This window comes from Octopus bimaculoides, chromosome 5, assembly GCF_046866305.1.
Source record: "Octopus bimaculoides isolate indiv1 chromosome 5, ASM4686630v1, whole genome shotgun sequence".
NCBI classification, from domain to species: Eukaryota; Metazoa; Mollusca; class Cephalopoda; order Octopoda; family Octopodidae; genus Octopus; species Octopus bimaculoides.
The window spans coordinates 85040362-85055940 of NC_142932.1; the positions used below are offsets into that span (position 1 = coordinate 85040362).

Sequence of the window (15579 nt, forward strand, 5' to 3'; positions counted from 1 at the left end):
TTGCCAGCAAACCATTTTCAGCCAAACCAATTTCAACGGATTTTGCTCAAATCTGATGTCCATGTTACTTATTTTGGTTTGAAATAAAGCACTTGATCACTTAATAATCCTAGCTTAATCCCGAGCAGCGCCGGGCTATACTGCTAGTTATCTCTAATTTAAAACAAATAAATGATTTAAAATAAATATATTTGAATTGTTGTGTGAGAAAGTATATATAATCTCATTATAGAATATAGTGTCTTTCAAAAACATCGTATATTTTAAACTATATCTCATGTTTAAGAAAAAAAGATGCACCTTACATTCTACACTTACTCTATCTTCCTTAGCTACATTTTCATTCCTAATACGCTTTCTGCCTCCCTCTTCCACTTTTTCGTTCTTTTTTTTTTTTTTTTTTTTTGTTAGACGCTAGCAAAGTAAACTTTGCTTTGATTTCTGTCTGCCTTACCCACTTTTTTCATTTTTTTTTTTTTGGACGCTAGCAAACACTGTATGTCTCCCCCCGTCACAAACACACTATTTCTTTCTTCAGTTTGTCAACAAACTTCAAAATTGGTAAAAGATTATCGATTTTTACAGCTATACACGGGTGCCTCTGAGACAAAAACTTGGCGAAAATGCACATAAGGTCATGACACATCTCCTCCTAAAATTGGAGCGACATGCGTGCTAATTTGTGGACGTGCATAAACTACATTCACGTACACACACACACACACACACACATGCATCCTCTCTTTTATATATATATATACAGATGTATACACAGTTCCCTTCCACTTCCAGGATTGTATGTGTGTTTGTGTGTGGGTGATCCTGTTGGTTTAAATTTCCAGAATCGTGTGTGTGATACTGTCGGTTTGTTTGTGGGAGTAAGGCTTATAGTAGAGGATAGAGTATTCAATTCTCCAGCAAACAGTACATTATATTCTTTATTAGTTTAGTTTAAAGTTTCTGTTCTCTTGGCAGATATTATCGTCATGACCATCGTTTAGTATCCATGTTCCATGCTGGCCTGAGTTGGACAGTTTGACAGGATCTGTTGGATCCAAGGTTTGCATCATGCTCCAATGTCCACTTTTGCATGGTTTCTATGGGTGGATGCCCTTTTTAATGCCAACCACATTACAGTGTGTACTGGGTGTTTGTTTGTTTTTTCATGCAACAAGCACTATTGAGGTCACAATGAAGCTTGCAGGACTATGAACCCCAGGGAAGGTGGGGGGGGTCAGCTTTATGCTAGGGGATGAGGGTATGAGAAGGAGGGGAGATGAGAGCAAGTTGTAGAGGATCTGCATGACCACTCACAGTTTGTAGGAGAGTGGAAGGAGAAAAGAGGAATGATCTGTACAAACCAAAAAAAAAATAAAAGGAAAAGATAGTGACAATGAATCCAGTGAACCATCAAGGCACATGGTAAGTAGAAGTGGGTGATTTGCAAGATTGTGCAGGGAGCAGGAGATGAAGGGCTGAGGAAGCAGACTGCAACTGTAAAAATTGGATAGGGTTGAAGGGTGGATGATCAGTGAGCCAAGAGTTGGGGGAAGACAGAGAAATGCAGGAGAGAGTGTGGTGGCATGGGGTGGGGGACAAGCAACAGGACAAGAGAGAAAGGACATGGCTGGGTCGTTTGCAGGAACCAAGGTTGGGAAGAGGTTGGTATAGTGCACAGTGAGAGGTAATTTGGCTGTGGCAAGGGTGGGTGAAAAGTACAATATACATAGTAGTTACAGAATTCAGTTTAACTGAAGAGGACATATCTTTCTGAGAACCTCATATTGCCAGGCATCCCATCTTTTGTTTTGTGGGTGTGTGTGTGCGCACACTCACACAATGAGCTTCTTTCAGTTTTTGTCTGCCAAATCTACTCACAAGACATTGGTCAGCACAGGTGCCTAAGATACTGCTTAGTGGAACTGAACCTGAAACCATATGGTTGAAAAGTACACCTCTTAATCACACAGCCATATTTTATATATACCAGGTGCCACGTAAAAAGCACTCATGCTGGTGCCACATATAATGCATTCATGTCAGTGTTACATTAAAGGAATGCACTTGTGCCTGTGTCACATAGAAGTACCCATACCAGTAGCACTTAAAAGCACCCAGTACACAAACGTGATCAATACCAGGGCCACCTGACTGGCTCCTGTGCTGGTGGCACCTAAAAAAGAACCATCCGAGTGTGGCCGATGCTAGTAGCCCCTGACCGGCTCCCATGCTGGTGGCACATAAAAAGCACTAACCAAATGTGATCAATGCCAGGGCCACCTGACTGGCTCCCATGCTGGTGCCACATAAAACACACTATGCAAACGTGATCAATGTCAGGGCCACCTGACTGGCTCCTGTGCCAGTGACACATAAAAAGCACCATCCAAACATGGTCGATCCTGGTCCATCTGACTGGCTCCTGTGCTAATGGCACGTAAAAAGCACCCACTACACTCTCAGAGTGGTTGACATTAGGATGGGCATCAAGCTGTAGAAACATTGCCAGATCAGATTGGAGCTTGGTGCAGCCGCTGGCTCTCCAGACCTCAGTCAAACCGTCAAACCCATACCAGTATGGAAAATGGACGTTAAACAATGATGATGATGATAATCTTAACAAGAGATGTTAAACAATGATTATGTAAAACCAGTGGTGCTGGCCACTTGTAGTTTCCTTGCATGAAAACCTCCACTTTTCTATGCTTGCATGGGTTAGACAGAATTTGTTGAGGCAGGTTTCCTTCAGCTGGATGCCCTCTTCTGTTTCCAAGGAAGATAATATTTTCCCCATAGCCAGACATATTTCTCATGGAAGACTGGAAATGAACAACACTTAGAAGATGATGACACTTGTTTAGAACAATCATCGCATAATGTCAAGGCAGTGACACACACACACAGACAAACTCCTTTCAGTTTCTGACTACCAAATCTATCAACAAGGCTTTTGGTCAGTTTGTGTCTACAGTAGTAGGTACTTACCTAATGTGACACATTGTGGAACAGAATCCTGGAACTATGTGGTTACCAATCGACCATTCCTGCACCCAGTTAATTCGGTCTTTTGAAAGTGATTGTGAGTGCAATACCCTAACCACTAAGTGTGGCCTAGTGGTTAGGGTGTTGCACTGACAATCACTGGATGATAGGTTCAATTCCCAGACCAAACAGCATGTTGTGTTCTTGAGCAAAACACTTCATTTCACATTGCTCTGTGCATGTAAGAGTGGCAGAAATGCTTTGCAGTATATCTTCTAGCTGTTTACATTCTGAGTTCAAATCCAATCTGCCTAGAGAAGGCAATGGGAAACCACTCCAGTATTTTCTGTCAAATGTATAGCTTATTTATTTATATTGTTTAGAAATTAATCATACCTTATCTCATACCTTTGAAATTTTGATGATGTGGTTGTATATTTTTAGAATGACATTGTTAGGTAGGTATGGGAGGCCAGATATGGGTGGTTTGAACATAAAACAGGTAGAATATTTGGGCTGGATATGGCTAGTTTAAATGTTAATGTGGCAGGGGAGGGTTACAGAACCTCTCTGGTTGTACAGAAAGTGCTGGTAAAGGTTTACATGCAACGATCTGCCCAAGAGCAGACCACCACTAGACTAGACTGGATCCAAAATAATTAATGTTGTTGTGTTTAATCAGGTGGTCCGAAAAACTTACCAATTAATGGCTGCTGGAGGAATGGTTCTATTCGAGATTTCCTCAAGAATTATGAAGAGAAGAAGCAAGAAACAGGTAAATTCTTTTACTATTTTCTCCATTCATAAATTCAGAATCTCAACTCTAAACTTATGAATGGTAAATTCATTTTTGTATTTTGTATATTGTATATCCATTTTCAAAGTAAAATCAATAGTATGGTGTGAAAATAGGGAAATAATAATAATGGTTTTCAAATTTTGGCACAAGGCCAGCAATTTTGGAGGAGGAGATAAGTCAATGATGAAAGGCAAAGTCAACCTTGGCAAAATTTGAATTCAGGTCGTGCAGATGGACGAAATGTCAGGAGGTTTCAATGATGTGGTTATTTATTTTTACAATGACATTTTAGGGTATGTGTGATAGGGTGGATCTGGTGAATTTGAACATAAATCAAGTAAAATATTTGGACCGGATATGGCCGGTTTAAATGCTTAATGGTTAAAGTACAAACAACATTTTGCTGATTTGTATGAGATTCTTAGCCATAATATCTTGTTGAAGAAACTTGAAATTCACCTGTACCAGCTAAATGTATTGACCCCAGTATCTGACAGGTACTGTATTTTATTGACCCCTTCGACCTCAGACCCCACAAAGATGATGGGCAAAGTTGATATCAGAATGTAAAAGTTCATATATAATGTCACAGCTAAACTATAATAAACAATATTTACTAACCACAATATATTTTATATATCATATAAATTAACATCATTATCATTATCATTGTTTAACTGGCATGAGTTCCATCTTCCATGCTGTCAAAGGCTGGACTGTTCAACAGGATCCAACAAGATGGAGGACTACTTTGAACTTCAATGTCTACTTTGGCATGGTTTCTAAAGGTAGATGCACTTCTTAATGTCAACCACTTTACAGAATGTATTTTGTCTCTTGTCGCCTGCACTAGTGGGGTTGCAAAATTAAGGACCTAAAGTGACCACTTTTAACTAAAGGAGAATAAAAGAGAGGGTATAATGATTCTAAACAAAGGTGATGTATATTGTACAAAGCCATTTCTCTCATAGTACTGTGGTTCTGTTTTCTCCCCTACTTGCTAATACTTTAATTTTTGCTAAGTTTACCATGCCAGCTCTCGTTTCTAGCTTATTTTTCTCTAATTCTGTTATAAATACATATACACTTCATATTCAAGGTTCTGATAGAGCGATAGGATGATATTCTGGTACTCAACTAAGAGTCCACCACATCTTACAGCAGAAACAGCTGTAAGCTAATGAAGTTCATTAGGTAACATTTGGTTTTTCCAGTGTCATCTCTTTGTTTTCTGTTACCACTTTATACTTATATAACATTGTGTTCTTGATCATCCATATATTGAGTTCTACATCAGGTTATTAGTCTCACTATGCCTAAGTGAATTATTAAAATACATATTAAATTATTTTGTTGCAAACTGCAGATCGTTTATATTAATAGGCAAATAAATTTGTCTTTTTTTTTTTTAACATAGTTGCACAAATGCAAATGAAATTATATAAATAATACGGGGTAATAGTATGATGCAAAATACCCCTTTAAGACAGAAAAAGAGAACAAAGTCGCTCACGGGAACTTTTATTTGATAGTACCATCTCATGATGTTACTCACCCATTGAAAATACACACATATACAAACACTCACTCATACACACACACACACACGCATGCATACACACACACACACACATATACATACACTCATACACACACACATGCATATACTCACACACACTCACTCACATGCACACATATATATGCACACTCACTCACTTACTCACGCATACATACACACACACACACACACTGTACTTACTACGTGTATGTATGTGTGTGTCACATTTATCCATACACATGCGCATACACACATGTACAGACACATATAGGTAAATGAAACTCTGCCTCTCTTTTCCCTCCCCCACACACACACTTTGCTCTGTGGAATCATTAAGATTCTATTAACTTCCGTAAATGGTTTTTGTCCTTTTACAATGCCTCAGATGAAATGTCAGTGATGTTTGTTAAACTGATCTTATTCACAAATTACGTCCTTCGTTCTTTTTTTTCTCCTCTTCCCCCACCCCACGATCACCACTACCATCACTCTCTTCTTACTTCACCGATTTCAATCATTGGACTGCAGCCATGCTGGGGTACTACCTTGAAAGGTTTAGTTAAACAAATTGTCTCCAGTACTTATTTTTTAAGTTTAGTATTTATTTTATTGGTCTGTTTTACTGAACCACTTAGCCATGGTGGATGTAAACAAACCATCACCAATTGTCAAGTAATGGTGGGGACTACTTACACACACATACATCTATATGATAATCTGCTTGTATATATAATTATATATATATATAGCACATGTTTGAAAAGGTTAAATGAAAGCACTCACACTCTAGAAAAAAAACTTTTTCCCAAAAGGTTAGTAACATCCTTATAAAAGATTTCATAAATTTTTTTTTTTTTAAATCACCTTTACTCTTCAAAAACTGTATTAAGTAATTCTCATAGACTTTCAAATATATTGAGAGCAAATGTAGACTGAGATACAGGGGTCCCAGAGAGACAGAATTTCACTTCTATTTATTTATTTATTTATATATAGGCGCAGGTGTGGCTGTGTGGTAAGTAGCTTGCTTACCAACCACATGGTTCCAGGTTCAGTCCCACTGCACGGCACCTTGGGCAAGTGTCTTCTACTATAGCCTCGGGCCGATTTGGTAGACGGAAACTGAAAGAAGCCCGTCGTACATATGCATATATATATATATATATATATATATATATATATATATATATATATATATATATATGTGTGTGTTTGTGTGTCTGTGTTTGTCCCTCCACCATCGCTTACAACTGATGCTGGTGTGTTTACGTCCCCGTAACTTAGCGGTTCAGCAAAAAGAAACCGATAGAATAAGTACTAGGCCTACAATGAATAAGTCCTGGGGTCAATTTGCTCGACTAAAGGTAGTGCTCCAGTATGGCCGTAGTCAAATGACAAACAAATAAAAGAGTATGTGTGTGTGTGTGTGTGTGTTTGTATAGTTGAAATTTACAGAAAAACAAAAGACGAGGACAAGTGTTGGAACAACAAGCAGGTGTATTAGTTTAATGCTTGGGAAAAATGGAAAAGTCTTTTATATTTTGAGCCTATGCTCTTTGACAGAAAGGAATAAGAGGAAAAAATGGAGAGAGAAAGAAAAAACAACAAGAGAAAAACTGTGTAGAGTTCAGCAGCCCAACATGGCAATATATACACACATACACACCAACAAATTGTATAAAGTGTATTTATATGTGTAGAAAGATGTGTATGTATTGTGTGTGTATGCAGAATACATTCCAGGGTTACCTAGTCAAGGAGCCATAGCAAAGGCACTTAGAATGCGTTCTCCAATGAAACAAAACATCTTTTTTTGGTCTCACCTTTTGTTGAACTCATCTACATCTGTCTACTCATACACATGCACCTTATACATAAAGTGTATATGGATGTGTGTGTGTGTGCATATATATATATATACACACATGTGCATACACATACAGTATTGTTGCTGATGTTGTTTGCTCTTGTCCTTTTCTCCTGCTCTTTCTTTCTTTCTTTCACATCAGTTCAATGATTAGGTAAAGTTCTTGTACCAAACTAGCCAGTTATTATATCTACATTGATTTCTACATAGAGTATTGAACTACATCTAATCAATAGATTATTGATTCCACTGTTTTGTTCAGAAAGAAAGAAGAAATAAATAAAAAAAAGTCATATATCTGGTCTGTGTTGAAATGACTCATTCTGCTCATGACGAGAAAGGATTTACTAATCTCCTCTTGTATGAATGAGTGTGTGTGTGTGTATTTGGATGTATGTATACATTTAATGTATATTTATACACACACAGAAATGCACACACACACACACACACACATATATACATACACACCCATACATATATAGACACATACACACATACATACTTTATATATATATATATATATATATATGTAGATAGATATACCTATATATGAAATCTGTATTATTGTAAGTATATATATATGTGTGTATATATATGTATATATATATATATATATATATATATATATATATATATATATATATATATATATATATATATATACATGTATTGATACATATATTGCATTTATACATGTGTGTGAGTTTATATATATATATATGTGTGTGTGTATACATGTGTATGTATGCATAAACGAATTTGTGTGTGCATGCATGTATACACACGCATGCATGCATTCATACTCACCATCATTTTATATTCATTTTTATATATACAATCAACCACGCACACATATCTTTTTTATTGTTAATTAGAAAGGTATTTTTTTTCTATTTTGTTTATATGTCAGGTGTGGGTAATGGAGGCAAATGGGAACCTAATTCCAATTTCCTTACCAACTGTGATATGTGCAAGAGAAATGGCATGGCCATTCAGGCACATGTGATGTGTGTGTATTTTTTAATGGTGATGGCATTTCACATATATACACATGTATGCATATATGTGAATATACTTATATGTTTGTATGCACATGTTCACACAAACACCTACACCTGTGTATATATATATATATATATATATATATATATATATATATATGAGTGTGAGTGAAGACACCTATGAATATGTATACATTTATAGTTATATACCTATATTTATATCCACCTGACATATAAGCAAAATATGATAGAGAAAAAAAGACCTTTCTAATTAGCAATAAAAAGGTGTGTGTGTGTATATATATATATACACACACACACGTACTTACACATACACTCACATACATATATAATTATTTGTACATTTTAATTTGCACACATATATACGTACATATTTTTATTGATATATAAATACATTATCTGATCAATAAGTATCCAGGCTGTTGCCATAGTAACAAAGCTAAAGCATGCGGTGAAGCCACTTGGTACAGATTGACCCTTGAACTCTGCTGTGCATGCACACTAAGTTTTCTAGCTCACTTCTGTTTACAGCAGTGCTTGGAAGGAACATGTGTAGCATGTGATCATCGCATTGACTATGACCGAGAAAGTTGAGTAGAGAATCTGCATCAAATTTTGCCAAAAGCTTGGTGATACCTGTTCAGAGACTTATGCAAAGTTTTCAAAAAGTTTTCATCATTCTCAACACAATCAAGGAGATCTTGTGCAACTGAAACCTGAGTGTCTTTTTTGGTCAGCTAAAAGCAGTCTTGGCACAAACTTGACAGACATGCATCTCCTACCCAAATCTTCAGGGATAATGAACTGAACTGAACTGAACCATAACTAATTTGCACATCCTCTGATAACTCATGCATGGTGATTCGACGATTTCTCCTCACAGCTGCATACTCATCTGCAATGTTTTTTTTTTCTCAGTTCTGCTGGTTGCAGGTCTCCCAGTACGCTCATCACTATCAACATTTTTTCAGCCATCTTGGAAACGTCTGAACCACTCGTACATTTATGTGTGACTCATACACTCCTCTCCTTACACTTTCTGCAACTTTGCATAGGCCTCTGAGCAAGTATTGCCATGACAGTTTTGTCTGTCATGGTCAATGTCACGATTACATGCTACACATGTTCCTTCCAAGTGCTACTGTAAACAAGGGAAGTGAACTAGAATGTTAAAACTTAGTGCGTATGCACAACGGAGCCCAAGGTCAATCTGTGCCAAGCAGCTTCACTTTGCATGCTTTAGCTTCGTTACTATGGCAACAGTCCAATTATTTATTGATCAGACCTCATATATTTGGATTTTTACAATGGACCTGTTGTTGTTTTGAAATGCAGTGCCCCATTATAGCCATAGCCCACTGGCTGGAATCAGTGACCATTGTACTATTCTTTTACTCTTTTACTTGTTTCAGTCATTTGACCGTGGCCATGCTAGAGCACCGCCTTTAATCGAGCAAATCGACCCCAGGACTTATTCTTTGAAAGCCTAGTACTTATTCTATCGTCCCTTTTGCCGAACCGCTAAGTTAAGGGGACGTAAACACACCAGCATCGGTTGTCAAGCGATGTTGGGGGCACAAACACAGACACACAAGCACACACACACATATATATATATATATATATATATATATATATATATATATATATACATATACATATATACAATGGGCTTCTTTCAGTTTCTGTCTACCAAATCCACTCACAAGGCTTTGGTCGGCCCGAGGCTATAGTAGAAAACACTTGTCCAAGGTGCCACACAGTGGGACTGAATCCAAAACCATGTGGTTGGTAAGCAAGCTACTTACCACACAGCCACTCCTGCGCCTATATATATACATTGTGCATGGTTAGACATAAGCAAGATTGTTTGGTTAAGAAGTTTGTTTCTCAACCTCATGTTCAATCTTCTGAGTAGAGTTGATAAACAGAAACTGAATGAAGCCTATCGTGTATATAAATGTGTGTGTGTGTGTGTGTGTGTGTGTTTGTATCACTTTATGTTGACATTGCATGAGAGTTGTAAATGAGCATCACACAATCTGTGTCAATCATTTCCAATCTTCCATGAAAACCTGTCTGGTCATGGGGAAATATTACCTTTCTTGGAAACAGGTGAAGATTGGCAACAGAATGGGCATACATACATAGAAAATCTACCTCAATGGATTCTATCTGACCCCTGCAAATATTATAATATGTTGATGATATGATGATATATATGTATATATAGTATGCTTGTTACTGGTGTGTGTAAAAACATACGTGTATACTTTTGAAAGTGCTTTATATTAAAATAATGATGTAAAATTTTTGTCTCAAGGAAACTTCTCTGAAGAGACTTTGTGTGTTAAAAACACTGTTCACTCAGAAAGACATCAGTAGACCATCAAACACTGGTGTTTTGGATTAATTTTGCCTTCTTAGTGTGGATAGGGTATTTGGCTCGTGATTGTAAAGGCCATGAATTTGATTCCTGGCAGCATGTTGTGTCCTTCAGCAAGACATTTTATTTCACTTTGTTCCAGTTCACTCAGCTAGCAAAAAAGAGTAGTGCCTGTATTTTAAAAGGCCAGCCTTGTCACATTCTGTGTCATTCTGAATTTCCCTGAGAACTATGTTAAGGGTGGAGTTCTCAGCCACTTGAATGTTATTTTTACCAGCAGTTTCTTCCATTGATCAGATCAACTGGAACCCTCATCATTGTAACCGGCAGAGTGCCAGTCAGTGTTAGACACCTCCAGTCATTCTCAATCAGAATTTATCTCTTCATAGAAAACAGCAAACAAAAACATTTGCATATTTGAACCAAGGACAAGGTTTAAGTTACATTGATATATATATTCCAAACAGCACTAGGTTAAAATAACGATTTTTATATCTCTCTCTCAGATGAAATCTTACAGCTAACACCATTTTATGTGTGAATATCCATTATAAATTATATATGTATGCATTAAGTCTGCTTTGACCAAAACTGGCCTCCTGGGACAACTGCTATTTATATTTCATAAAATATTGTATAAACTATTATGCTGTCTTACCAACAACCAAATAGTTATCTCAAGGAGTATACAAACAATATTCTGTTCTGCTGGCTGCACACACTCCTGACTGCAAAGGTGATTTTAATTAACTGAAATTGTTTTGTTAATTACATAGTCAGTTAACACACACAACTACTAACATGCAGTAGTTGTCTATCAACTAATGACAGATAAATGAAAACCATACTGTTGTTGTAGTGTTAATAATTTTAAATTGGTTTCTGAAATTCCAAATCACTCATGTGAAAAATCCTCGCTTTGTTGTTTCTTCATTGCTGCGTGTATTGAATTATCGATCTCAGTTATATTCTATTGTGTCTGTATTAAAGCTATAAAAAGTAACAATGGGCTCAGATATGGCTGAGTAGTGAAGAAGCTTGATTTGTAATCATGAGGTCTTGGGTTCAATCCCATAAGAGTTATTTTACCATAGCCTCAGGTAAACCCAAGCTATTTGAATGAAATTAGATGGACAGAACCTTGTACAATTCATCTTATTGAGCTTCTACCTTGATATTTAAATGTCACTTTGTCACTCATTGTGTAACACTGATTATGGTTTAGGATTACATTATAAGTACATATGTCTGTGGAACACTCTGCTACTTGTACACTAATTCAATGAGTAGGTTGCTTAAACAAAAATGATAATGGTTTCAAAGTTTGGCACAAGGCAATTTCGAAGGAGGGGCTAAGTCAATTGCATCAACCCCAGGACTTAACTAGTACTTAGTTTATCAAAAGGATGAAAGGCAAAGTCGACCTTGGCAGAACTTGAACTCAGAACATAGTGGCAGATGAATTACTGCTAAGCATATTGCCCAGTGTGGTAACAAATCTGTCAGCTCGCCACCTAATTATAATAATAATGATAGTAACTACTCCATTAACTGACATATGGGTGCCAGTTTTTCTGAGTTATGGATTTTTAGACAACTAGTCATATATATATATATTTACATACATATATATATATCAGCAGCAGCATAATCATTTAATGTCCGTTTTCAATGCTGGCATTGATTGGACAGTTTGACATAGAGCTGGCTAGCAGGGTGCTGTGCAGACTCAAGCTGTTCCCTGCTAAGCAGCTCCATGTTGAACCATCCAACTCATACCAGCATACACACACACACACACACACACACACACACACACTTACACACACACACACAGAGCCAGGTGTACCAACAGTATTGATGTGATGTCAGTTAAGTACAAAACTATTTCATGAGACCTGAAATTATCATATAAGTCCTCGTTATCTTAATTAATACTAATAATTATTGATCATCGTGAGAACAACATTGGAACAAGGCCTCAAATGAGGTATCATTGATCATCTGGCACCGCATATAGGTCAGAATAAATTATTTAAAAACATATTGATTCTAAACACATTTGATTGACCTGTAATGGGTGATCAGTTCTACTGACTTCAAGGAGTGGGTTGTTGTTGTTGTTATTGTTGAGCCCCATGTTAGATTTTATCTTGACTTATGATGAAAGGTATTTCAACGTTGATCAACTCTTCATTCAAGTTTACATTGTGCAATGTGTTTGAACTCAGGATTTGAGCTCAAAGGGAAAGTTGCTGTAACGAAATGTCACAAGACATTTTGGTAGCAACTCATCTGCTAATGGATTAATCTTTTGGATTATATTTCCTTTGCACAATTTTGCATTAGCTTGCCATGAATCTATTCCTTTCTTAATTATCTCACCACTTTAAAGTCTATGGATACAATCCTCTTCTCATTCAATTAAGGATTATTAGAAAGTCTGTTTAATTGCTTTATCTGTTTCTGTTATGTCTTTATTGTATATAATCTGCTATCTTTGGGTTGTTATGTTTGACTTTCTCAGTCTCATGTTATCAAAATTCTTCCCTGTTTTATCTGATCACATACATACCCAGTTCTCATTACTCTAAATATTTATCCAGTTTATCTAGCTGTATCATCTTAGATATAATACTTAACTTTCATTTTCCCCTTCTCACAATTCAAGTACTCTTTCTGTTTTCATGTGATAATCTGATGTTTTCATGCACACACACACACATACACACACATGTGAATACTGACACTGATAGTTATAATGATGAGGGTTCCAGTTGATCCAATCAACGGAACAGTCTGCTCATGAAATTAACATGCAAGTGGCTGAGCACTCCACAGACACACGTACCCTTAACATAGTTCTCAGGAAGATTCAATGTGACACAATGTGACAAAGCTGGCCCTTTTGAATTACAGGTACAATTCATTTTTGCCAGCTGAGTGAACTGGAACAACATAAAACAAAGTGTCTTGCTCAAGGACACAATGCACTGCCAGAAATTGAACCCACAGTCTTACAACCATAAATTGAATATCCTAACCACTAAGCTACACACCTTAAATACACATATATGCATACATGTTCATACACACACACATAGTGCATGTGTGTGAGTGAAACTAGAATATTTTCCAGCATTCCTTCTACATAATGTGTTGGATTTAATCATTCTTTGTATATACACCAATGCTCCTTACTAAACTACAAGATTTTAGCCATAAAGGATTTGAGCTCAGCACTGCAGGTTCACACACCATTACAAATGTTGAGGAACAGCAACTGTTATACTCTATTCAAATCCACCTTTCTTGCTTTCTACTTGTCACCATATACAGTGCATTGGAGTGTGCTCGTTGGTCCTTAGCTAGGTAGAGACATCATGTAACTGGTAAGATAGTTGTTTCTATTGATTTGTATTTGTCCCCTCTGTTCAGCCCTATGTGGCTAATAAAGAAAGTTATCTGTCTGTCTGTCTGTCTATCTGTCTATCTGTCTGTCTATCTATCTATCTATCTATCTATCTATCTATCTATCTATCTATCTGTCTCATTGACGACGGTGAACAGGTGTGGGCGCCGTTTGTGAGGCACGCCTTCCCACAGCTCGTCTCACTCACCGAACTGCAAACATGGATCAGGAAGAGACCGAAACTGGGCGATTGGCACCGCGAGTGTCGCCAAGCTCTACAACAGCTCTGCCATCCGGGATCAAACTTGTGCAACTTCCAAACGACCAATGCGTTCTATAGAGGACTAGTGGAGGGGAAGTCTGACGACACTCTCGGGGCAAACCTGGGTGTCGACGAGAAATTCCTAACCCGCCTTTTCAAGACGACGTTCAGGCCGGGGCCTATGGATAATTTCCAGAGATCCCTGGCTTGGCAATGCTATCGAGACGCACTACCAGTTCGAGAGAAGATCTACAGACACGGTTCGAAAACCACCGGACCGACCTGCCCGAGATGCGGTCAGAGCGACGAAACCGTTCTGCACGCACTCGTGCAGTGTCCAGATATTTCAGAGCTGTGGACCTTCGTCGAACGGCTGTTGTCGCGTGTGGGACGAGCCCACTTATCAGCCGAGTCTATCGTGAATATTGTTCCGCCACCTTCCTTTAAACGGGAAGGAAAAACGTTTTTTGTAACACTGATAGCTATGGCAAAAGAATGTGTGTGGTGGACGCGTTTGAAAGGTCTACAAACAAGCACTTTCCTCTCTAGTCAGTCCCTCGTCAACTTTTTCAAGTACCACTTGAAAAGGAGGATGAGGATAGAGAGGAAAGTGTTGTCGAATGAAAGTTTCAATAAAAAATGGGTAAATGTGGCAAGAATGGTAAGAATGAAAGACGACACCATTTTAAGCATAGATTTGTAACAAAAAGAGAGAAGGTACTTACTTTCATGTACCTTTAAAAAAAAAAAGCCTGAGGTGACCGTGGTCTTTTCCGTAGGCTTTTCTCTCCACGGATAAACCTAATCTGTTCCCCGTTTTTTACATCGACTGTGATACACGATCCCTATTGATCGCCCCCCCACCCACGTTTTTTTTTTTTTTTTTTCTTCCCGCGATCCCTTTTGATCGAAATTATCCACCCCCCCCAAGAAAAGCTCTACTTTGTAATTTGTCCATTTTCTGTATTTAGCCCTGTGTGGCTATAATAAAAAGATATCTGTCTATCTATCTGTCTATCTATCTATCTGTCTGTCTGTCTGTCTAGCTAGCTAGCTGTCTGTCTGTCTGTCTGTCTATCTGTCTGTCTAGCTATCTAGCTAACTAGCTATCTGTTTATCTAGCTAGCTATCTTTCTAGCTAGCTGACTATTTCTTTCTTTCTTTCTGCCTGTTTGTCTTAACAAACAAGAGAAAATTGCACAGATCTTTGTATATTTTTATTCATCCATGTCTACTGTTGGATATTCTTTCATGTGTGCAGTAATCCTTTATGTACAAATAAACATGT

At 37.5% G+C, this 15579-nt stretch overlaps 1 protein-coding gene across 1 annotated transcript in view; it reads left to right on the plus strand.

The window, feature by feature from the left end:
- LOC106878262 (crystallin J1A) overlaps window positions 1–15579 on the plus strand; it is a 383691-nt gene that overhangs the window by 14472 nt on the left and 353640 nt on the right. The window contains exon 4 of the mRNA XM_014927435.3: window positions 3665–3757. Coding sequence (XP_014782921.1) covers window positions 3665–3757 — 93 coding nt within the window. The remainder of the gene's footprint in view (window positions 1–3664; window positions 3758–15579) is intronic.